Here is a 24,794-nt window from a genome sequence, read left to right as displayed (position 1 = left end):
GACTGCCCTTACAGCATGTTGGCAAGCAATTTTTATACCCTCCTCATCACCCCATACATCGTCATCCCTTTCCTTATCCAACCATACTACACAATTCAACTCATTCTCTTATCTGGCTCGTGCAGTGCCCTGTTAGCCCTTCTTCATTGGTCCCTGACACCACCCTCTCTGAACATGCGCTATGTCCCTGCTTGCGTAGCTTTCTTTAATGTAACTTGTTTACTGCGGCCGCGCCCTCACATATCTCACCCTGCGTCATTTTCCCTATCTCTCTCTCTGCACGTCCCAGGGCGTGCCCTCAACCTCTGTTTCACATTCTTGTGCCCTTCACGGTGATCAGCCTTCTTTATGGTCCAGCTCTCACTTTCCTGTGTTTATATAAACCCAAATTTGTGATGTGGCACTACATATATTCCAGTGGGGGCCAAGTAATGACCTCCTTATATTTTTATTATATATTGAGAAAGTCCTACATTGGGACCTCCTTGGCCCTAAGCATAGAACCACAGAGGGTGGTGAATGGTCCTACAAACACACTCTTTCCTGACTTACCAGCTCTTGGAAGCATATGGAGACATAAGAGGCCACACCTGCTGAAATTCCTTCTGCTACAAGCTATTAAGGATTCCCTTCCTCTTTTCAATTTTGCTTAACTGATTACACTTCAAGACATTTAATTGTGAGCCTGATTATTTGCAACTGCCTTTTTGCCAAGTAACAATACTATTGCATTTAATATTATTGTTTTTAAAGATCTTATGATGATTTATGTAGAAACGATTCAAATTTGGTTGCACTTCTTGATGTGTTTTATTTATTGTTTTATTTATTGCATTGCAGGGGGTTCAACTACATGGTCTTTGGGCTCCATTCCAACTCTACAATTCTCTAATTGCACGCAAATTGTTTCCGTGTTGTAAGCCGCCTTGCGCATGGCTTTAACTATGCAAAGGACAGCATACGAATAAAATGAAAAGTGAAACGAAATGAGATGAGGATGAAGAGGAAGTATAGGATACTATAGGATTATTTTGGCTTATTTTGACGTTGCTTCAGCTCCGCTGGGCTTGAGGGCGGGAGACTGAGCTAAACCCCCGTTTAGAACCTACGACAACCCCTTCCCCCCTCGACGCCAAACCACCTCCGAAGGCCTCAGTACCGCACGCAGAAGACTACATTTCCCAAAGTGCTTCGCTCTCAATTTAGGGTCGCTCTGCCAATTCCGAACTCCCCTTTCTCTCATTCGAGTTCCGTCGCAGGGGAAAGGCCTGAGGCATAGAGGGCGCTGCGTACGTGAATTGCGAGGAATTGAAGGACGGTCCCTGACGCCGCACATCCCCCGGCCTGAGAGGAAGAGCGAGAGCGAGCTGCCGGGGCCTAGCGATGAGTTACCTCAGCGAAAGCGGCGGGGCCGTTAGGTCCCTCCTCGACTTGTGAGTGGCCGGCGGGGCGAGCGGGGTCTTCACTCGTGCGTCCCCCCACCCACCATGAACCTCCCCGGCACCAGGAAAACCACCTTATTTCACCTCCATCTCCGACGTCACCCTTCTTATATCCTCCCCGCCTCTGCGCTAACCTCTTTGCTGCCCTTTGTCCGGATTCTGCCCCTGGGATGTGCCAACAAATCAACGAGGAGACGCGTGCCCCTGAGCGTGTGCAGAGAGCAGTTTTAAATAGCTGCGCGGAAGAGGCCGTTTCAGCAGGTGCGGCTTGGTCGACAAGCAAGCCTGCTGAAATTCCACCTTGCCTTGAGTAGTGGTTAGAGCCCTTGGGCTAGGGAGCAGCCCGATACAAATCCGATGAGGAGGGAAGGAGAGTCCCTTGGAGGAAAGGTAGGATAGAAAAATATAATACATAAACAAACCTGGCTGTTCTGTTGAGAAGGGTGACCAACTTCACCTGGGACCATTACAGCTGTGCTTTTAATATTACTGTAATATAATAATAATAATAATAATAATAATAATTAATCATAATCATAATAGCTGCAAGACTTTCCCAGGGGTCCCTGCATTTATCTCATACCTGGAAAAACTTCACCTGTTGGTTTTCCAGCTGTTAGAGATTAAAAAAAAACACTGGTTCCTAAGACTTAGGTCTCAAAATCCTTTAAATAATAATATCTGGGCAAAAATTGGTGAATTTTATTGAAGGAAAAACATCATTGAGCAAGGATGGGTGACCAGTGTAGGCACACCCTAATGAGGAAAAACACAGTTTATATAATCTGCCCCCCCCAACCGCCAAAAAGTCCCTCCTTTACATGCCCACCATGGAGGAGCATGCAAAGTTTACAACATATCACGTCCGCCTTATTAACATTTTACCATCCCACTTCCCCCTGCTAATCATTGCACAAATATTGTCAAAGCATCTTTACATTTTATATTTTGATGCAAGCAACCCCTTTATTCTTATCTCAAATTGCCCTATTTTGATGTGTTAACCACTCTTTGTTCCATATGCAGGCATAAGTTAGTTTGTTATCTGATAAGGCTAAGAGGACAAACCCCAAGTTGACCACCAAATATCCTAGCTACAGGTTCGAGCTGCTCTTGAGTCTAGGTTCTTAACAGCGAGCTGCATGACTTTTGCTAAATCTGCATTCCTTATTCGGTGGAATCCCTTGTTACCCTATCAGCTATAAACTATCAAATTCTATGCTCACTATTATCTTAGCAGGCAGCTGCTCTTAAGACCTTTAGACTTTTATGAAAAAGCAAAAATATAATGAATGGGTTTCTGTGCAGTCAGTCTGAAACAGGACCCAAAATCCTCATTTTTCCTTCTCCAAGGGAGCATTTCTAAAATGCTTTAACTTGAGCTCTTGAGCCAAAACCCAGTTGTATAAACAAGCGCTCAAAGCTCTCTCCTTTATCAGTCCGTGACACCTAATGAATGGCCTTGTCCATTCCAAAGTGGAGCAGGGATGACCCATCTGGGTCTTATCTTACTTCCTGACCACTCTGACACACAGACCTTGTCCGGGAATGGTGCCAGGAGTGTTCTTAGAGTTGGTGACCTCCTGCCCCAAGATAAGAGTATAGGAACAGGAACACCCTTTTATGGTCAAGAGTACAGGAAGAGGAAAACCCTTTTATGGTTAAGAGTACTGGAGCAGGAACATATGTGATGTCAACCTGCGTGTATAAGCTGACGTGGCTGGATTCCCGGGGAAGGGAGGAGAGGGTGCCTGGAGGATATATATACTGCATGGAATTTCTCGTTTCTTTGGACTTGCTGTGAACTGACCATGCAAGTGCCTTCTGCTATCAGAATAAACTCTTTCTCTGAATCAACCTCGGTGTCATTTGGCTCCTTCCTCCCTGTTCTGGGAGCAACGCTCACCCTACCATTGGTAAAGTCTAATAAGGCTACAATAGCATCATTAAAAATGGAGAAGTAATGGAAAGGCAAAGAGTTGCTTAGAAACATCCTAGTCAAAAAATGGCCAAGCTATAGATTGTGGTAGGTGTGTCTTAATAGGATCCACTAATAAAAGCATCCTTATCCTAGGGAAACAATTAAAAGGCAACGTATTTCCCACACCAGCCTCATGTGTCTGTTGACAGCACAATCAATTTAACAGAAGCTTAAGAAGTCTGTATGGGGGATATATTGGGCATAAGTTGGACTGAATCCTGCTGCCCCGATGTTTGAGTTATCATGTATACTTGAGAATCCTAAATTTCCCCTCCAGGGCCGAAAATGACTGGTTTACTGAGACCCACCAGTCACAAAATGGAGGTTCAGGGGCAGAACCAATCATAAAATTGTGGCAGACAGAGACAGAATCTCTCATAATCAGCTGGTAATTACTGATGTCATTTTCTATTGATGTCTAATCCAATTTTGAAAATTGGTATATTCTTTGTCAAAGCATTTTCCTTGTGGCAAGGAATTTCGTAGCTCAGCCTCCCCTAAACTGAGGGTAGACATTTGCTTTTGGAGGTATTGCGATCCAACCTCCCACAGTTTGCTGATGCAGTGACTGTAAGTGGAAAATACTTTTTCTTTTCTATTTCTTCTTCCTGCTCCTACATGGCTTCCAAAGTATTTTCACCATTTCCTGTATTTTCTTCTCCTGTTCTTTCACACTCAGCTTGTACCTTATTCCCTCCCTCTTTCATTCTTCCTCCCTGGTACATTAATATTCACTATATCCTCATGTAACATATTTTTTCTCATATCCCCTTCCTTTCTATTCCCAGTTTTCAATTTATTTATTATTGTTATTGTTGTTGTTGTTGTTGTTGTTGTTATTAATAATAATAAATATCAACCTTTTTTCTCACTTTCTAATTTTCTACTCCTATTATGGCCCTTTCCTCTTAGAGGAGGGCATCCACCCATCCTTCCTGCCCCCCACCTCCTTGACACCTTTACTCAGCAGGTAAGAAGTACTGGACTAAGAGGAGGAGGACAGGCAAGTGATGGAGGCTCTGAGCAGGCTGTGGCGCTGAGCCTTCTCAAAATGGTCTGCTAGTGCTCCTTCTGTCTCCCTACTTGTTTTCCATCACTGCCTTAGATCACAACGTCTGTCCTTCCCAACCAAGTTTATTAAGGAACAAATCCCATGGAGCTCTTTGGGACTTACTTGAGTAATCATCCATACTAGGGATGCCAACTTTTTACTCTCCCTGTCCCCTATGGCTAACAGTGCTTTGGTCTGCACAGACATAAGCAGATACTTTTCTCCTTGCTGGTGAAAACATTCACTTGTGTTGTTAAAGGCAAAGGAGAAATTTTGGAGGGAAGTTGGCAACCCTCATTGGTTACTGCGTTCAGAGCCGTCTTTCCCATAGGGCTTAGTGGTGCGTTGCGCCAGGGTGCTGGCCTCTCAGGTGCGCCCCAGCGAGCAGGGGAGCTGTGCAGCCTCCCCTTTCCCTGCATGCCCGCCAGCTGCTCTCCGCCAACCATATGGCTGGTGAGCGTGCAGTTTCCCTTCCAAGCCTCTGCAACATCTGAAGACCCTATCTGAATCCAAGCAAAATTGTTTCAGTAGTATGTCAGACTGGTTTTTCAAGAAAGTAGGTTTACCATTATTATCTGGCATACCCATAGACCTATCTTTATCTTCTTTGCTATGCCCATGTTAAACCACAAACCCTCAAGGAAGGCATATTGTTTTAGTACTGTGTGTGCCTGGTTCCTGTGATAATTTCATATTCTTTAACATTTGCAACAAAACAGCTACAGATAAGGAAACCACATGCCCAAGAACAGATTCAGAAAGACATAGTTATAGCAAGTAAACAAAGTACAGTGGTACCTCGGATTAAGAACTTAATTCGTTCTGGAGGTCCGTTCTTAAACTGAAACTGTCCTTAACCTGAAGCACCACTTTAGCTAATGGGGCCTCCCGCTGCCGCTGCACTGCCACCGCATGATTTCTGTTCTCATCCTGAAGCAAAGTTCTTAACCCAGGGTGCTATTTCTTGGTTAACGGGGTCTGTAACCTGAAGCATCTGTAACCCGAGGTACCACTGTACACAATAAAAATTGTGCTGGAAGCAGTTTTGACCTCCCATGTTACTTGTATTCTGAACAATTAAATTTACAGTTGCTTACAGAAAAATATTCTGTAATGGATCTGAATAGCGATCCAGCTCTGCAGACAACAGTGGACAGAGAGATGCCTCTAAGAAACTCACAGGCAGAGCAAATTGGAAATAGCCATCACAGTTTCTAAATAGGAGATTTCTTTCAACTGGCTGCTAGCTATTGGGAGACATTTCTATAAATTTGTCTAATCTCAGGAATCCTTGACACACTGAGTAGCCCCTGAATTCATTTTCATTGTTTGTTTGCTTATGTGCTCTTCAAATGTTTTTTCCAGGACAGTTTTCATAATGTTAAAAACACAAAATTTATAAAAAAATACGGAGTACAATAATCAAATAATCAAATCCTACAACATATTTATTTTATTTACAGTATATAGAGATTTCCAAACACTTTTCAAGTGCCTATATAGCATTACTGAGAGTGACTTCCAGCAGAACCTGGGCACAGAGCAGAGGATTCTGGGGGCATGCTGAAGGGTACCCATTCGTTCATCCAGGGCACTGGGACCCTATAGCACACCCAATACTGATGTGGAAATCTAACTACAGGACAACTTTTGTTTCATGCCTAATGCTCCTCTTCATTCCAAGTGGCTGAAAGAGGTCTTAGCATATGTTTACCAGAGTGTCCTCTGAATATGATACAAAGTGCATAGTAGTTATACAGTAAATGTCATGCATAGTACAGAGATTCACTTCTTCAAATACAGTGGAATATTACCAAGAGTTCAAAGCAGTATTTTAACATGTTGCATAAATAGTTGTTTGCCCTGAGATTTATTTTATATAGCAATAATTTTGCTTATTGGCAGTCTGCAGTGTTAAAACATTTTTGCACAACTTTGTTCTTGTGACTAAAGCAGTATGTGAATCACCAATGTCACCCACATCCTTATTCCATGTCACCTTCACTCTTATTGTTGATCAGAGCAAAGTTCATTATCCTTAATCCTGAAGTCATAATTTATTGATTTCTCTAACTCTGGCTACACGTTGCAGGGGAATTCAGTCACATTGAGCAAACTGTCTTTCAACCAATGATCATTTTCACTCAGAAGCCCTTGATGAGCATCTGAGGAACCTCAAAGTTCCCAAAGTGTGATGGGAAGTTTTGCTTCTGCACATGACTCTGGCAAAACCATTTTAAGCTGAGACATTCCTTCATCACCCTAGAATGTTCAGTTCACATTGAGTTCATGAGACATTGCATCCTGACCTGTTCTTAGTGCTTGGTTGACCACATCTATGGATGAATGCTATATATTAATCACTAGTAATAGTTTAAGTCTTGCTATATCAATCACTAGTAATAGTTTAATAAGGAGGTTTTCACGCCTGTCCAATTTGTGTTCCCTTTCCCAGCCTTTGGTCTATTGATGATTGATGCCTGTGTGCAACCCTTGTATTGTATTTGTGTTAACCAATCAGCAACAAGCACATATGTGGCAATGCTGTAATATTCAATAAAAGGGACTTCCCGAGACATGCTCGGGAGATGCCTCCCATATGACACTTGTCACTTGTCTGTCATTTATTTCAACCCAACAAAAGTGCAGTTTAAAATGAAATGTCTCAATAATAATTAAGCTTAATGTGGGGAACCTTAGAACCTTTGATCTTCCAGATGTTGCTGAACTGCAACTACCATCAGCTCTGGCCATTGGCCATGCTTCCTGTAGCTGATGGGAGCTGTAGTTCAGCAACAAAGGTTCTGCACTCCTGCTCCAAGCCATTCAGAACTGAATATACCGTACATATATTTGTGATTAGAACTCATTTAAAGTTGTTGTGTTAAATGTTTTTTGATATGAGTAAACTTTGTGAATATCTTTTCCACTTGTCTGTGTATGTCAGGTGGACTTCAACATGTTGGACTCCCACCATCCCCAACCATCACAGTCAATAGACAGGAGTGATGGGAATACAACAATACCTGGAAGGACATAGGTCCCCTGCCTCTGGTGTACATCTTTTTTCCCCCAATACCTAATTTTGTACTAGGTGCTGAATAGCTCTCCCCCCCGAGAAGTCCCTGTTGTTACAGTCTAAGAAATTGTGCTTACATAATTGTTTCCCAAGTTGCCAAGAAAGTGTGTCATTTTATAACTACTTTTTGTTCTTTCCCATCCTCCCCTCCAGAAGCCTTCATTGCTTAACAAGGAACATATCCAGATATGCGGAAGATATTAAGCCTTTGCCTCCCAACATAAAAGATAAACTGATCAAATCATTGAGTGTCCAAGGGTGGATAAGTGATTCAAATATTAATACGGTAAGGTGGCACTTTGAGCATGACTCTCCACATTGTCATCATTGTGACTTACAAGCAATACTTATTTATATTTGCATTTATTCCTGCTGTCTTTTCCATAGTCAAAGCCAAGGCTGTGTATTTGATAGAGCGTTGTTCTAGGACCTGGGAAACCAGGGTTCTAATCCAGACTCAGCCATGTAGTTCATTAGTGACAGTGTCCTTTATGAGATGACCTCCAGGAAAGTGTTGGGCTGGATGCAATTCAATTCCATATTTCCTGGCTGTGTGATTTGTGGTGGGGCATTATTTTGGAGTGTAGTGCCCCAGTTCATTATTCATTTCTGCATATTTTAACAATATGACAGTGTATTGTGCCCCAATAAAGTGGTGGAGTTGCTGTGATTTAATGTCAGTTCCTAGAGGATCCTGTACTGGATGTATGAGTCTGTGATTTGTAATGTCCCAAAGCTTATTGATCGTACACCCCTAGTTCTTCATTTGCTTTTGTCATTTGAGGTCACCATGTTCTCATGGGTATTGAACAAACACAAATAATTTGATTGCAGAAAAGTAGTGTGCATCTTGAAAGGGACATTCTTCAGGTCATTGGGATAATATGGGGCATTCTAAAATTTACTTTGGAGTTCAGTGACATGTCAAATTTTGTTTTAATTTTTAGGTTTCTGATTGAGCTACATTTCAAATTCCTACACAGATAAGGAGCTAGGAACAAGCAACAAACTTAAGCATCAGAAGAGTTAACTATTATTTCTCTTTCAACAAAACTTGCATTTTTTCTTTAAAAAAAAAAACAAAAAACTTGCATTTGCTCAGGTGCATTTACCCACACCTGCACCATCCCGCCATTTAGGCTAGTTCCTCTTCTCTTTGGTGCTGAATTTGATTATCTCATATTACCTTGAAGAATGTTCAGATATATGAAGGAATCTGGATTTGATAGGGACAATCTATCATGAAGTAGAGTTGCATCTAGCAACATTTGCCATCAGCGTAGTATACCCCTCTTCTAAATTGTTACATCAGCCTCAAATGGGAACCATGGCTGAAACCTTTGCCTGAGTTTAAAGTTCTGTTCCAAACATGACTCATCTTCCATATACAGGCCAGTTTCTAATGGCAAGGCTATTAAAATCCATAAGCTTAAATAAACTGGCAAAATGATCAACCGCTTGCTTAAGGAAAGAGGGCACAGTAATTTTATTATCCATAGAAGAATTCTATTTGCTGACCCCTTGAAAAGCTTGGGATACCTGCTAGATCTTCCAGAAGGGAATAAATTAGATGTAATACTGATCTGTTGCTGACAAGGCATATCTGCTATTGTTTTAAATAAATTTGAGGTGATAGAGCAAAAGTTAAAGCTGTGGTAACAAACATGCATTTTGCAGATCTTCAGGGTCTTTTGTGAGTAAGGACAGAAAAGCTCATTAAAATCTTAATGAATATTAAATGAATTTATTATTTATTGGTAGAGTCCCAAGGGCCATGTCAGGGGACTGCCATTGGGGCTGGAAGCAGGGGGATACAGAGAGCCTCATGGAGCGGTGGGGAAAGCCATACCTCCAGTGGAGTGGAGGGGGAAGGGGATAGGCAGGCGAGGGGTGGGCTCGAAGATGCTACTGGCTGGCCAGGAGACAGACACGCCGTTTCCAGCTTATGCAGAGGGGTGAAACGTAAGGAGAGGAGGCAGAGATTTGGGGTGTCTAAGTTCTTACGTTGGGGGAGAAACCGGAAGGTGTAGGAATGGAGAATCAAGACAGACGAGTAGGTGATTTTTAGAGAGGCGTCCTCTTTTGGCAAGCTCCCAGAGTCTCTCTTTTATTGAGTATTAACAAGCATTACCACAAGTGGCTGATTGGCTATTACAGAGACAAAGAAACTCATCGCTGATTGGTTAACATATGCATAAGGCGGGTTAACATATGCATAAGGCGAATCTTCAATAGTTCAAAGACTGATAAACAAGGTAAAGCTTAGACAGGTATGAAAGCTCCTAATCCACTTATAACTAAGATTGATTATAATATGACTAAAGCTATTACTAATGTTATGATCATAACATAAAAGCACATAATCAATTATACATTGAAGAAGAACAAATCATTGTGAACTTAAGGTGAACTTAAGGTGAACTTAAAGAGGGGAGTGCTTGTGTGCCTGGGACAGCTTTGCACAGTGTGTAGTAAGGATTATAAGCAAAGCTAGAGGATTAAAGGTGAGACTTGAGTTTTTCCAGAAAGCCAAGAAGGGAGGGTAGCAATAGTTCCCAGAGTTTCCGAGAATGCCACAGAAGAGAACATCCCTTCAGAAGGGGCCACTCCCGGAACCTGCAAGCGACTAGGACGGACATGAACTTTGTGTTTCTGCACTGTATATAGTTTGCACCAATAAAACCTGTAAAAGATAGGTCGGAGTCCTGCCTGGTTACTCGTGAGCAACCAGCACCAGCATCTGACAGGCCAGATAAAGAGGAATGAAAGATTGCATTTGGCCCTCAGGCCTAAGCTTCCCCATTCCTGTGCTGCGCCACGTAGAGCTTGACAAAAATATTTTCATTTTAGGTTTTGCACCCTGCAGTAGAGGCACTCGACCTTCGGGACTGTGATGTTTCAGATAATGCCTTGCAACAGCTTTGTAACTGCAAACAACTTAAGAAAATTAACTTGAACATTTGGAAAGGCAACAGACTAACAGTCACTTCAGAAGGTTTGTTTTCTATGTGATATTTATTTCAAAGGACAGTGAGAGAAATTAAGTTTCATTCAGGCTTTCTTCTTCCCCAAATAGGAGTCTCATTATCATTTTTAGTAAATAAATACCCAGAGGATTGGATTTTCTTCCATACGTCTGCTCTGAAGGCTGTACACATGCTCTTTCTTTGTAGTTTTGAGCTTTTTCATGACTGCCTTATGCTAAGTCAGAGCATTGATCCATCTTGCCCAGAGCACCATCTGCTCTTACCGGCTGCAGCTAACCACGTCATCCCAGCAAATAGCAACCCTGCTTTGTAAGGAGCTTTTAAATGAAGATGCGAGAGACTTAACATAAGAAGAGTCTTGCTGCTTCAGGCCAAGGGCCCATCTTGCCTGGCATCTTGTTCTCACAGGGGCCAGCCAGGTGCTTATGTGAAGCCCACAGGTAGATGGTTTTGGGCTAGAACATTAGGCAATTAGAAAGGAAGGTTCAAAAGAAGTCAGAGTTATGGAACAAGCAGCCTTCCGGAGCTGGAGGGCTTTCTTTTGCTGGAGGTATTTAAGCAGAAGCTGAATGTCCATCTCTCAGGGATCCTGCACTGAGCAAGGGGTTGGATTAGATTGCCTTCAAGGTATCTTACAAGGTTGCAGGGTGTGCTGTAAAGCAAGGGTGAGGAACATCTGGCTCTCCAGATATTTTTGGACTGCAAACCCCATCATCCCTGGCCATTGTCTAGGATGACGGGGGCTGTTCGGAGTTGGAGTCTAATAAACATCTGAAAGGCTACAAGTTCCCCACCCTGGCCTAAAGGCACATAATACATCAACCTTGCTGAAGTCCAAGTCTGGGAGACCATATCAGAATGCTATGTGTATCACTTTGAGTTCTACTATAGTAGAAAGGTGGGATATGAATGTAAATAAAGCAAATGAATGTAATTTTAGGTATCGGTCATACAAATAGAAAAGGATTAGATGAGAACGAGCTAACAAGAGTTCAATGCCCATTCACATCAGTGGTCCAAAGGACACAACTCTACAGCGGTACCTCGGTTTACGAACAACCCTGTTAACGAACTATTCAGTTTACCAACTCTGCAAAACTGGAAGTAGTGTTCCGGTTTGCAAACTTTACCTCGTCTACAAACGGAAGCCGAATGGTGGAAGGGCACTGGCAGCAGGAGGCCTCATTAGGGAAAGCGCACCTCGGTTTAAGAACAGATTTGGTTTAAGAACGGACTTCAGGAACAGATTAAGTTCATAAACCAAGGTAACACTGTATACTGAATTGCAACCATTATTAGTAGAGCACAATAAATATACTAATATGATGCCCAAAGTGGGCAGCATTCAAAAGTTATAAGCAGAATTGATATTTGAGGTTAGTATCCCTCAGGTTTGACTGTAATTTGTAATATTAATGCCCAAAGTGTTTTGATATGTTGCTCTTAAAGTAATAATTTCTTCTAATATGCTCTTCTATTCGAACCTCTGGAGATGAATGTGATAATGATGTTCTTTGTTTATCCAACAGGGGTTGCAGCACTGGCCTTGTCATGCCCTTATTTACGTGAAGTCTCTTTTAAAAGATGTAGCAACATTACAGATAGTGGAGTCCTTGCCCTTGCCCTCCACTGCCCACTTTTGCAAATAGTTAACATAGGTGGATGTTCCAGCATTACAGATACATCACTGCAAGCTCTTGGACAGAACTGCCAATCTTTACATAGTGTGGATTTTTCATCTACCCAAGTAAGATTGTTGGCAAATATATATATCTTGTTGGCATAGATATCTTGCAAAATGGCATGATTAAAATGATACTCTTGAGAACTGACTCTTACTTCACTAAATTGCTATTGGTATTTTAAGATACTGTCTTGATAAAAGTGCATTTGGCCTCTTTTGCTTTCACAGTTACCTTAATTTTGCTTAGTGTGGTTGCATTAGATAAAATGAGTGTTTTGAGCCTACCACAGGAAATGTGGACTCTTATCTATAAATTGCAGTGAAGTTTGTTGCCAAAATTATCATCTGGCTTGTAAATCTAGTGTTTCCCATTTCTCTTCCCCTCCCACCCATTTTACACTTGTAGCTTACATTATCAGAGTGCAGGTTTTAACTTAATGTAGCTTACATTATCAGAGTGCAGTATTAAAATAAATTCAGCAGAGTAAATAATATTTGATTGATATAAAAGTGGAAAACTGATTTGAATAGTTATAGTAAAATTATGCAGGAAAGTGTAATATGTAATATGAACCATGGAAGGAGAAGAAGGGAAGACAGTGAGAGCCAGCTATTGATGACTGTGGAGAAGAGCCAGAGGATGATGGGTTTACTTGGTGCCTAGAAGTTCCTGGAACCTGGTCGTCCATGGTGGTTCTGGTCTGCTCCCTGGTTTTTGGAGGACGAATACCCCGGAGGCCCTTACCTACAGCCTTCTTAGGGCAGGCAGCGCCTCCTTCCAGGCTCCTGCCTGGCCATCCAACCATGCAACAGTTGTTAGGTGCATGGTCTGTCTGCTAGTATGGGGACAGGGAGGCCTGGCAAGACCGGGTTTCTGCCTGTTTTGGAGGCATGTTGAACTAGATAAGGGCTGGTAAGACAAGGATTCTGCAGTATCACGTAGGAAGAGTTTGGGCTTGTTGTGATTATTTGTAGCAGAAACACTACTACTGAGGCTGCCAGAGGTTAAGGGCTGCTGCATGCACAGCTAATGCAGAGTTAACAGGAGATAATGGGGTTGAGTAGTGCTACTGAATAGTAATGTAATAATAAGAATAATAAGAATAATGTATAGATACAAAATTAAAATAAAAAGTAAGTGAACGAAATGAAAAGAAAAGATGAAAGAGGAAACTAGAAGAGGAACTGCAGATAAGTCAGGCTAGGGGAAACCCTGCCAAAACTAGTCAGAATTAACCAGTAAACCAGGCACTGTGTGGCTGCACTAAGCAAGGTTAATATTTAACAATATGTGAATCTGTGAAAGAAAAGAAAGCACCCAAGATTTATAAGTTGATATATTGGAAGCAATCACACGATATACAATCTGCAGGTTTGAGGCTTAGTTAACTACCATATTTTTTGCTCTATAAGACTCACTTTTTCCCTCCTAAAAAGTAAGGGGAAATGTGTGTGCATCTTATTGAGCGAATGCAGGCTGCACAGCTATCCCAGAAGCCAGAACAGCAAGAGGGATTGCTGCTTTCACTGCACAGCGATCCCTCTTGCTGTTCTGGCTTCTGAGATTCAGAATATTTTTTTTCATGTTTCCCTCCTCCAAAAACTAGGTGCGTCTTGTGGTCTGGTGCATCTTATAGAGCGAAAAATATGGTAATTCTATCAGGAGGGGGAGCAATTCATTTATTCAGATGGGGGGAGCGATTCATTGGAGGGAGTAATCAATGCGGCAAAGGCATGGCATAATTAAAATCCAGAAATGTAATTAAATTTAGGTGCAATCAGTGATGCAAGTGCATTAATATAAAGCATAATCAGAGGGAGCATTTCATCACATAACATTAGTGCAGAAAACCAATTAAATAGCCGGCGTCCTTCACGCCATGCTTGGAGGTCTCTTTCATATTGATCCTCTCAATTTTCTGATCAGTACTACTCTTCCTGTTCCTCTCTTTGCTTGTTTGCTTCTTCTCTTTTGACTCTTGCTGCTCTTCAACATACATACATGCATATATAAATAAGACATATATATTCCCCAGAATTTGTTGCGAAAGTTATTTTTCCAGCTAATTACAGATCAGGAATGTGACTTTTCCAAGGAAGCTCCCTTTTGCTTGGAACTGTCTGCTATTCTTGAATCTTTGTGGGTCTCCAGTTTGAAAGGTAATAAATGGGTGTCTAATGGCAGAAAGGTTAAAAGCAGTTATAAACACAGCAAACCTTCATACAGAATATCACAGCTTTTGGCTAAATTTAAAAGGGGTTCCTAGACTGGAGAATCCCTTCCAGAAACTCAGAAGAAATGGATGCAGGCTTTAAGTGAAAAGATAGAAAGACTGAAATACAAATGCACATAGGCACAGCCTAAAAAATGAGGAGGCTTCCAAGAACCCCATAAAAATTTCGGAACTCCACTCGGCCAAGCTGATAAGGCCTCATCTTCCTCCGAGCCAAGCCTTTGAAATCGCCTCCGACGTGTTTAATGACCTGAGCCTTTGATAAGGCCTCAAGCACATTCTATCCAGCAGTGTTCCCAGCACAGGGAAGAGACGAGAGGTTTGGCTACATTGTAAAGAGTTTTATTTCTAAACTACGCAGAACAGAAAAGACATCCTCTCTCTATGAAAGCAGAGAGCAACTGAACAAAGGAAACAGGAAACCACTAACGTCACATCCCATCTCCCTTTCCCGTGAGACTGCAAGGTCTCTGGAATGTAAACCGAATCCTGTGACTCCACGCAGCTGCACAGTGATAACAGAAACTAACAGCAAAGCCATGTTTCTTATACACTTTCAGATTACACAAATGATTTCTGAGTAGCCAATCAAATGATTATAACAACATCCCCATAGGAATTACAACCTATGGTCATCATTCTAAATCAAATCGAAACCCTTATACAGTACTCTTTTTACTAGCCCACTCCAGCCTTCTCATTATAATAATATGTGATCATACATTGTCATCCTTCAAGGTCTACTTTAATTAATATCTAATTAATTAATTCTTTAAAAGGTAAAAGGTAAAGGTACCCCTGCCCATACGGGCCAGTCTTGCCAGACTCTGGGGTTGTGCGCCCATCTCACTTAAGAGGCCAGGGGCCAGCGCTGTCCGGAGACACTTCCGGGTCACGTGGCCAGCGTGACATCGCTGCTCTGGCGAGCCAGAGTCGCACACGGAAACGCCGTTTTACCTTCCCGCTGGTAAGCGGTCCCTATTTATCTACTTGCACCCGGAGGTGCTTTTGAACTGCTAGGTTGGCAGGCGCTGGGACCGAGCAGCGGGAGCGCACCCCGCCGCAGGGATTCAAACCGCTGACCTTTCGATCGGCAAGTCCTAGGCGCTGAGGCTTTAACCCACAGCGCCACCTGCGTCCCTACAATTAATTCTTTACATGTCTACAAACATCTATTCTTAATCATCCATGATTAATATATTCATTCTCTACATTAACATAAATTCAATGATATTGTTCTGCCTGGCCGATCTCCTTTCATGTATTTTCAACTTTTAATTCTTTCACATTAGAATATAGGATGTACGTGAAGCAATCTGGTTTTTTCCTTAGATTGGTGAGAGATCATACATGGATTGCTCAGCAGCACTGCTAATATAAAATACTGAGTTTTAACAAACAAAAGAGTGTCCTAACAGAGAGATAAAGGGAGATAGGAAATTCTTCATCTGCTTTGCATGCAGAAGGTCCCAGGTTCAACCCCTGGCCTCTCCAGGTAGGCCTGAGAGAGACTTTTGTTGCCACGGTTTTTAATAAAGGTACCAGTGACCAACTCAAATAGAGTCCAAGAATTGACAGGTGCAGGAATTGGAGAAAAAGAAGGTGAGGTTTACTGCTGAGCAATAATTGACCCAGTGGAATCCTTTCCAAAGACCGGGCCCCAAGCTCTGTCGGCCTGGGGCTTTATGCTGAGTACATACATCACAGATCATGACATAATCGAATATAATTGCGAACGAAAGCAAAATAAGCTAATGAGCGCATTCAAGCCTTGCTCCTGACCGTACAAAGAGTTCTTCTCCCAACTTCTGTTTTTTTTAGTTTGAACATGAAGTCTTGAGGCAGACTTGACCTTTCTCCTAGATTTATTGCAAGAATAGAAACTTAAGGCAAGGAGGAACTTTAAGTGTTACTCCCAGGCAACCTTCTGTTCATAAAGGACATTTGCGGTTAGCACCTTCCTGTTTCACTGCATAGACTTTGTCTGGACAAGGGGGCGGGGGGAGAGATGTACCAGCACATCTGATTTATCGCTTCACCTCTTGTAGAGAGAACAAGAAGGTACTAGGACAAAGTTTATTTAAACTTTGCAGATTTAAGCAATTTGCTTTTAAGCTAAGCAGGAGCTTTCACGATTCAAACATTATAAAATCATTGTAAAAATCTCTGGTTATATGTGAATATATGTGAATATATTGATAACTGATAACTGATTATATGGATTATATTATATGGATAACTGATTATATGAAAAGCATAAGGGTAAAATTCCTCCAGGTCCTGCTTCACTGCCTGAAACCCTGGAGATCCATGGAGATCTCCTACAGTTGTAGGAGAGCCAATCAGGAGAGAGAATACTGAGCTAGATGGACCAATGGTCTGAGCTAGTATAAGGAAGCTTCCTCTGTTTCTGTTGCTAAGCCATGCTTTGCCTTAGTGTGATGATGATGATAATAATAATAATAATAATAATAATAATAATAATAATAATAATAATAATAATAATAATTTATTATTTATACCCCGCCCATCTGGCTGGGTTTCCCCAGCCACTCTGGGCGGCTTCCAACTGAATATTAAAAACAGTACAGCATCAAATGCTGTTGTACTAAATCAGAGAAAGGGCTGAAAAGTGGCATTATTGCACATATATAATATTTTTCTGTCATTTAAAGAGAATATATTAATTTGGCTTCCATTTGTGTAAAATTCAAGTTTATAAGACATACAAATTGAAGACAACCAGACTGAAGTTGTTATGGTGGGGTTTTTTTTTCTTCAGGATTGCTTTAATGTTTTGGGTTTTTTTAAGTGGACAGTTACTATAGTTTTATTCAGTGTACCAACAAAAATTCTGATTTTGTCTCATCCAGGTTACTGATGACGGTGTAATAGCACTTGTTAGTGGAATGTGTTCAAAGAATTTAAAGGTAACTTTTCAATATGTTTAGTACAAATCATTATCATTAGTAAATTTAAATATACTATTTAAATTTCTTAATAGAATTAAGGGATTAAATCAGTGGCTATTAGTCAAAGATGACTAGATGCCCAGCTTGTGGGTTTGCAATAGGCATCTGACTGGCCACTGTAGAAACAGAATGCTGCTGGACAAGATGGGACTTTGGTCTGATCCACCAGGGTGGCTCTTACTCATATGGGTTTTTTCCATTATTGCAGGGGTCAGCAAGGCTTACCGGGCATGGGCTGGATCACTCCTGCGGAGATCCTCCATGGGCTGGACTGGCGCAGTGCAACGCGTCTGCGCATGTCCGTGCCACTGGAAATTGCTTCTGCACAAGCCCAGACGCCAAAAATTGCGCCTGCACAGAAGTGATTTCTGGAGCCGTGGAAGAGAGTCCCTGCGCCATGCTGCGCTGGTTTAATGGAGCACACTGGGACTTGCTGAGTGGGCGGCTCGGTTCGGGGGCGGCTCATAGGCTAGTTAAATGGCCTCCTTGTGCCGTTTCCGGTTGGGGACCCCTGCATTATTGTCTGTAACAGTTGCTGATCCTAGTATTCATTATCCCAAATAGGAAATCCATATGGAACGGTGTGTGAATCTGACTGACATAGCTGTTGAAGCTGTTCTCACTTGCTGTCCAAGGATATACATTTTTCTCTTCCATGGATGCCCACTGATAACAGGTGATTCAAAGTGCTGCTTACTAGCTAAGTTCAACAACAGATTTTGTCAACCTGTCTGAGCCTTAAGATCAGTCTCACAGACCCACCAGCAGGATCCATCTCATTGGTGGGCACGAGAGACAGGGTATTTTCAGCAGTGGCCCCATATTTTCTTTTAAATGAGTTTAAAGATCTTTTTTATGTTGGTTGGTATTGTGAGTGGACTGGATTTTAAATTAGCTTTGCTCTTTTAAATGGTTTTAAAATATTGCAGTACATGTAATTGTGCATTGGTTTGCTGGTTTGATATATTCTTGCTGCTCTTTTAGCTTTTATATTTCAAATATGTTTTTCATTGCAAGCTGAAGGAGAAATCTCCCTTTTCTTTCTAGTTTAATCCATTCTGAGCAGTTAGAACTCCATATTCTGCATTACCTTCACTGTCCTCTCCTAGTAGATAAAAACTAACTGTTTTAATCGGGACATGTCCTTGTACACTGAAAGAATGCAACAGATAATCACCAAGGCAATGGTGAAATGAATGCTAGGCATGGGAATTTCATTTAACCTTAGGTCAGTAGGAGGGTTGATATCACAGTCAAAAGCAGATGTTGGTAGACAAGCAGTAATAGAGCAGAATAATAAATACATAGGTAAATGTTTATGTGTAACTGCATATTATTAAAATGAGATGATTGGGGTGGGCTAGTCAGATGAGCCAAATGAGTGCTGATTGATCTAGACCAGGATTTCCCAAACTTGGGTCTCCAGCTGTTTTTGGACCACAACTCCCATCATCCATAGCTAGCAGGACCAGTGGTCAGGGATGATGGGAATTGTAATCCAAAAACAGCTGGAGACCCAAGTTTGGGAAACCCTGGTCTAGAATGAGGAAAGTTTGCTGTAATCCTACGTTTGGTTTCAGCAAAAAATCTGAGCTCTGGCCTTGCTAACTAGGGGTGATGGGAGTTGTAGTTCAACAACATCTGGGGACCCACAGGTTGAGAAAGGCTGGGTAATCACTCTCTGTGTGATATGAAAGAGCAGGATCCTCTAACAAGGAAGAGAAGGAACTGGAGGTAGAAGCAAGTGGAGGGATGCATTGTCCCTCCCCAAGTAATTAATTACATAGCTGGCATTAAAGAGTGTCTAATATTCTATTATTTAATAAAAATTACAAAGAAAGTTAACTTGAGGGTCCTGGAGGCTGATCTCAAGATAATCACAAACTACTGTGATAGCACAATCATATAGTAGCACAAAACAAGTAGCTCCAGATTATTCAGTTATTAGATGTGCTCCTGTGAGCGGCTTTCATAATGGTTTCCATGTGGGACTTCCGGGTTGGTGCCTCCGGTAATGGCGGAATTCCTCTGATCGGGAGGAATTTGCCCCGTGGGAATCTGGGTCTGGCCGCCACGGCGAAGGCGGAGACCCGCAAAAAATCACAGGCGGGAGAAGCCTGTGAGCGTGGGATTCGGCGGGCACCTTTTGCGCCTCCCCTACTCGCGGGGAAACCTGGTTTCGGGGGACCGGAGCGACGTGGGGTGAGCGGCGCGGTGCTTCGAATCGTCTGCTTCTTCCACGGAGCAAAGCCGCATAGCTATTGCTGGAGAGCGCTGACTTTTTCCTGTGGACAATTTGATTTAAAAGTAATTCCCCGTGAGTAGAGCTGAAGCGGGAGAATTGGATTTTTAAAAGTTTAATTTGGCATCGTAACGGGGAGGTTCAATACAGGAAGTCCGCCTTCCCCTTTTGTAAATAGACTGAAGCAATGAGGCTGCAAGCTGAAGTCTTGGAAAGCCTACTGTAAAGGCTGTAGAGATTTCCACTGGTAAAGAACATTAAACCCCCCCTTGGAGGCAGGAGAAGAGGGGGGAAAGTTGTGGATTGAGTATGCCTGCAGGAGAGAGCGAAGAGAGCTAAAATACTGCCGCTCTGACTCTGGAAATGGGCTGCTAGCAGGACTGATGTCTTTAGGAATGCTTATTGACAGTGTTTAGAACGTTCATTGACAGCTAGCTAAATAAGAGAAATACATTGTTTCTATTGTCTCCGGCTGCTTTTAAAAAGGAGTAAAAGTAACTGAAAATTGAAACTAACTTTGGATTGTTGGAAACTGTGTTTAAAAGAGGACATTACTGATTAACATAAATAGAAACTGTTTCCCCCTAGTGGAAGCCTTTGAAACTGGTTGCTTTACAAGAGCTGGGCTAGGGGAATTTCCAGCTGCAAGATAAAGAACTGTGAGACTCTGGGACTGACCTTGAATTTTTTAAGTGTTATGGCAAATGGAAAGGAAAAAACAGACCAGTCAATTGTTGAAAAAACATTAAGGTCTGGGAGGACTTGGCAGCAATCCAGGAGAGGCTCAACATCAGGCCCCTCTGCCTCTTCTGCTGCTGCTTTTGCATCAGTACACTCAAAATCAAGAGGAATATCGACAGAAGAAGACTTAGCGGCTGCATTAAATAAGATAAATGATTCACTGGAACAGCTTAACAAGAAAACAGACGCGATAAATGTGAAAGTGGATGCTGCAACTACTAAAATTGACTTAAATACAGAAAGTATAAATAATTTGGGACAAAAAGGTGAATACCAATACAGAAACTATCCAGAAATTGATACAGGAATCTACTTTGATATGGCAGACTGCGGAGGAAGCCAGGAAGCCGTTCCTGCTGAATGTAAAGTAACACAACTTGAGAGAGAGAGAGTCCCAGCCCTACAGAGGCAACTTGATGAACATAAGTTGACGCTTGTTATGATTGAACTTAAAGTAAAACAGACGAATTTGAGGATCAGAGCCCTACCTGAATTGGAGAAGGAAAGCTTGACAGATTTTCTCATACACGAATCTGCTGACTTTTGGGACTTGGACTTGGGCCAAGAAGAGTTTAGAATTGTGAGGGCCTTCAGACTTGGAAGAGGAGGGAAAAAAGAGAAGAATAGATTAAGAGACTGCTTGATCACCCTTCGAATTAAAGAAGAGAGAGATAGAATCTTGGGTTGGCATTACCAGAAGAACCTAGAAGTACAACAGTCAAGAGTGGACATTTTTAAAGACGTCCCGAAATATCTTTTGGATTTTAGGCCTAACTACTGAGATATTGTTGCCCTGCTGAGAAGGAACAAAATCATCTTTAGGTGGGAGTTCCCCCAAGGTCTATCCTTCAGTTTCAAAGGAAGGAAAATAAAAATAAGATCAGTAGAAGATAAAGTAAAGTTTTTGTATAAACACAAAGAAGATCTGCAGAAGGGACTTGGAAAAGAGCCAAGAGCATCGGATAGAAGATCACCAGGATGAAGTTGATGGACTATACGGACTATATGGAACTGGCGGAAACGACTGGCAGAATCCGAGACCAGGGAGAAGAGTCGGCGGAAGAAGACTGGAAAAAGTTTAAAGATTATTTACGGAAATACTGTAAATTTAATGAATGTTAGAAAAATGTTGGAATGAAGTTATATGGCTTTAGTAGAAATGTTATAAGGAATTAAGTATAAATAGATTAATAGAGTATTAAAGATGAATGTTAGAAAAATGTTGGAATGAAGTTATACGGCTTTAGTAGAAATGTTATAAGGAATTAAGTATAAACAGATTAATAGAGTATTAAAGGGAAAATAAGGTTAGAATGTGCTAAGATAATTATAGGATAGAAAACAGAGGAAGATGGAAAGGAATTGCTGAAACAATTAACAGAAGTGGAATACAAAAAGGGAGGTGTGAGGAGGTCGTGGAAATAAGTGAATGAAAGATAAGATATTGAAATTATTTGATGTTTTTTAAACTGTTTTTGTTTTGTTAGTTTAATGTGTTAGTGTTATGTAGTGTTTGTGTATTGTATTGTATTGTATTGTTCTTTTTTTTGTAGTGTTTAAATTGTTGGAAAAGTAATAAATATTATTAAAAAAAAACACCATGATGGTTTCCATGTGGTCTCTCATTTATTGTATTGAAGATTTTTGAATACAGTGGTACCTCAGGTTAAGTACTTATTTCATTTCGGAGGTCCGTTCTTAACCTGAAACTGTTCTTAACCTGAAGCACCACTTTAGCTAATGGGGCCTCCTGCTGCTGCCGCACTGCCGGAGCACGGTTTCTGTTCTCATCCTGAAGCAAAGTTCTTAACCCGAAGTACTATTTCTGGGTTAGCAGAGTCTGTAACCTGAAGCGTCTGTAACCTGAAGCATATGTAACCTGAGGTACCACTGTACCCTGTATCATAGCCTGCTTAGCTGCAGTAGAACAGCGTCATATATACTGTACCTTCTGACCATTATGTAGCGCAGAACTCCAGGTGGATAAATAAGACTTGATGGCATGATACTAGGAAGCTAGGGGAGGCCTCTGTCAAGGTCAAAGTGAGTGGATTCAGGGTTAGATGTTGCAGTAGGGACTGGTATTCCACCAATTCTCTTGTATCATGAGTCTCCTCCAACAGACGAGTAAATAATAGCAGTAGTATGAATAGTGTGGCAAATATTCACATACCTGCACCCATTTTTTCACCTATTTTGGCTGATTCCAGAGACATTGGCACAGGCCCTATTGCTGATTTTCCTTACCACAATGCAACACAGTTAAACTTGTTAAAATGGGAATAAGAGGCATGTTTCTATTTTTCTAACAGTCTTCAGAGACAGAATGGTACACCACTACTCCCTGCTCCGTATCTTGAAACAATATGCTTCTCTTTCCTGTTCTAAAACAAAGCCTTACATTGTCCTGACTTAAACAGTCCACCTTCACAACTTAGTTAAACGAATTCCGTTCATAGCAAATGCAGTTTTAAACAGTTGCTCTTCGTATGCTTGGATGTGAGCCAAATACATCCTTGTATAACTTAGGTTTTGACAGTATGCCTGTGTGGCTTCTGGCCAGATACGCTTGTTTGTCAGAGCAATTGTTTAATTCAGCTGCATCAGAGACAATCAGTGCTTTTTTTCAAGAAGTTGTTACAGTAAGCGCTACACTTTTTAGCAACAAAAAGAGGTGCCAGTACTGCATATCCTTGAGTACTCCCTGGGGAAGAAAAAGGGTACTGGATACAATGTTGCTAAAATTATTTTGCCTTGATGCTAGTAAATTTTGTTCAATCAAAATTGGGTGTTTTCCACCCCAAAAAGGTGGTTTAAAACAGATGAGAATAAGAACAAGAGTTTCAAAGCAACCTAAGTAAAACCCAGAAATAATAGCAAAACAACCACATTGACCTGCTCTAGTGTTAAGATCAGCAGGGGAGCCCCCTTGGCAGTTCTGCTGCCCTATGCAGTCTGATAGGCAGTGGTGTGTGAGAGTTGCTTCTCTCTGTTGGCTCTCTGTTTGTGGAATAACCTGCCCTCCTTGTGCTGCATTGCTGTTCTGTGCTGCTGTTTTGTTAGTTTGGTCATTTTATTTTATGTTTTTAATACAGTTTGCTGTTTTATTGTGAGGTTTTTGTAACTCAGTATGGGACCATTCAGTGAAGGGTAAAGTAGGTAAAAACAATGAATGAATGTCTGCAGAAAACACTGGAATATAAACAACTGAAAACATGTTGAAACAAACATGTCTTAACCTGCTTAACCAGAAGACAAGAATAAGCTTACAGTGGTGCCTCGCAAGACGAAATTAATCTGTTCTGTGAAGCTCTTCGTATAGCGGTTTTTTCGTCTTGTGAAGCAAGCCCATTGACAGCTTAGCGGATTAGCGCTATTAGCGGTTTAGCGGCTTTTAGCGGATCATCTGATAAGCGGCTTAGGGCTTAGGAAAAGGGGGGGGGGAAGGGAAAAAACCCCGCAGGAACTCGCAAGACATTTTCGTCTTGCGAAGCAAGCCCATAGGGAAATTCGTTTTGCGAAGCGCCTCCAAAACAGAAAACCCTTTCGTCTAGCGGGTTTTCTGTCTTGCGAGGCGTTCGTCTTGCGGGGCACCACTGTATTACAAGAGCCTGCAAAGCATTTATGCAGCAAATAGCATCAATTTACTGATCTGGATGCCCATTTCTTGCAGAAAGATATCTGAAACTCATTCCTTCTTCCCCCTAAATTACTTGTTTGCATTACCCTTCCTACCTAGCATTTTCTTACCCTAGAGAAAATTGAATTGTCCAATGTATTTTATCATCCTTGTTTCCTTGTTTTGCAGATCGTTCTCGAGAAGCCCTGGAACAGTTGGTTGGACCAAATAAGTTTAAGCAGGTTTCATGGACTGTTTATTGATTTTTCTTTAGTTGTTGATGGCATCTCTTTTTCAAGAAAGAACCATTCCTGGAACGGCATGTCTCTGGTGTTGTAGAGTGTACTGTCTCCCACTGACATGCTTCATTTCTGTTTCACTAGTGGCACTAATGCCGTGTTGATTTTCTTGATTAATGAGAATGCTGCTCTTTTTTCCACTCCACATGATGGATTACGAATAGGAAGTTGTTAGTGTTCATATAAGAGCAACAGGTCAGAACTGTAATTCAGGAATCATTATGTTCAAATGTTAAGTTCTGTGGCAGTGAAGAACTAACAGGAAAATGTGATGTGGCAGGTGGTGAGCCAGCAAGACTTGACAGCCACTATTGCATCTAAGCATTTTGTAAGGTCACTTGCGCAGCCATCACTGTGTGAAGGGTCATTTATGTTTCTAGGTAGCCATTATAATTAGAGACATGAGGTTTTGTTTCCTGCATGCTGGTTCTTGTTTTGAAATAAATGCTCCTACCATCTTCAA

The 24,794-nt window shown here is 41.6% G+C and overlaps 1 protein-coding gene across 1 annotated transcript; it reads left to right on the top strand.

Annotated features, from left to right (window-relative positions):
• The first annotated feature begins 1,016 nt into the window (after positions 1-1,016).
• On the top strand, positions 1,017-24,794 carry AMN1 (antagonist of mitotic exit network 1 homolog). Its single transcript, XM_079993080.1, has 7 exons — positions 1,017-1,433; positions 7,707-7,839; positions 10,404-10,548; positions 12,070-12,287; positions 17,332-17,388; positions 17,995-18,106; positions 24,222-24,794. The coding sequence occupies exons 1-7, from the start codon at positions 1,384-1,386 to the stop codon at positions 24,293-24,295; spliced, it is 789 nt and encodes a 262-aa protein (XP_079849206.1). The 5' UTR covers positions 1,017-1,383; the 3' UTR covers positions 24,296-24,794.

Source organism: Podarcis cretensis (assembly GCF_951804945.1).
Source record: "Podarcis cretensis genome assembly, chromosome: 10".
NCBI classification, from domain to species: Eukaryota; Metazoa; Chordata; class Lepidosauria; order Squamata; family Lacertidae; genus Podarcis; species Podarcis cretensis.
Note: the sequence above shows the minus strand (reverse complement) of the source record. Positions and strands in the feature narration are given on the sequence as shown.

Bases quoted from the DNA above. Each gene is read 5' to 3' on its own strand.
- AMN1 (XM_079993080.1), top strand. From the start codon at position 1,384: ATGAGTTACCTCAGCGAAAGCGGCGGGGCCGTTAGGTCCCTCCTCGAC. The intron at 10,549-12,069 runs GTTTGTTTTCTA...TTTATCCAACAG, and splicing joins ACTAACAGTCACTTCAGAAG to GGGTTGCAGCACTGGCCTTG. The intron at 17,389-17,994 runs GTAACTTTTCAA...TATCCCAAATAG, and splicing joins TGTGTTCAAAGAATTTAAAG to GAAATCCATATGGAACGGTG.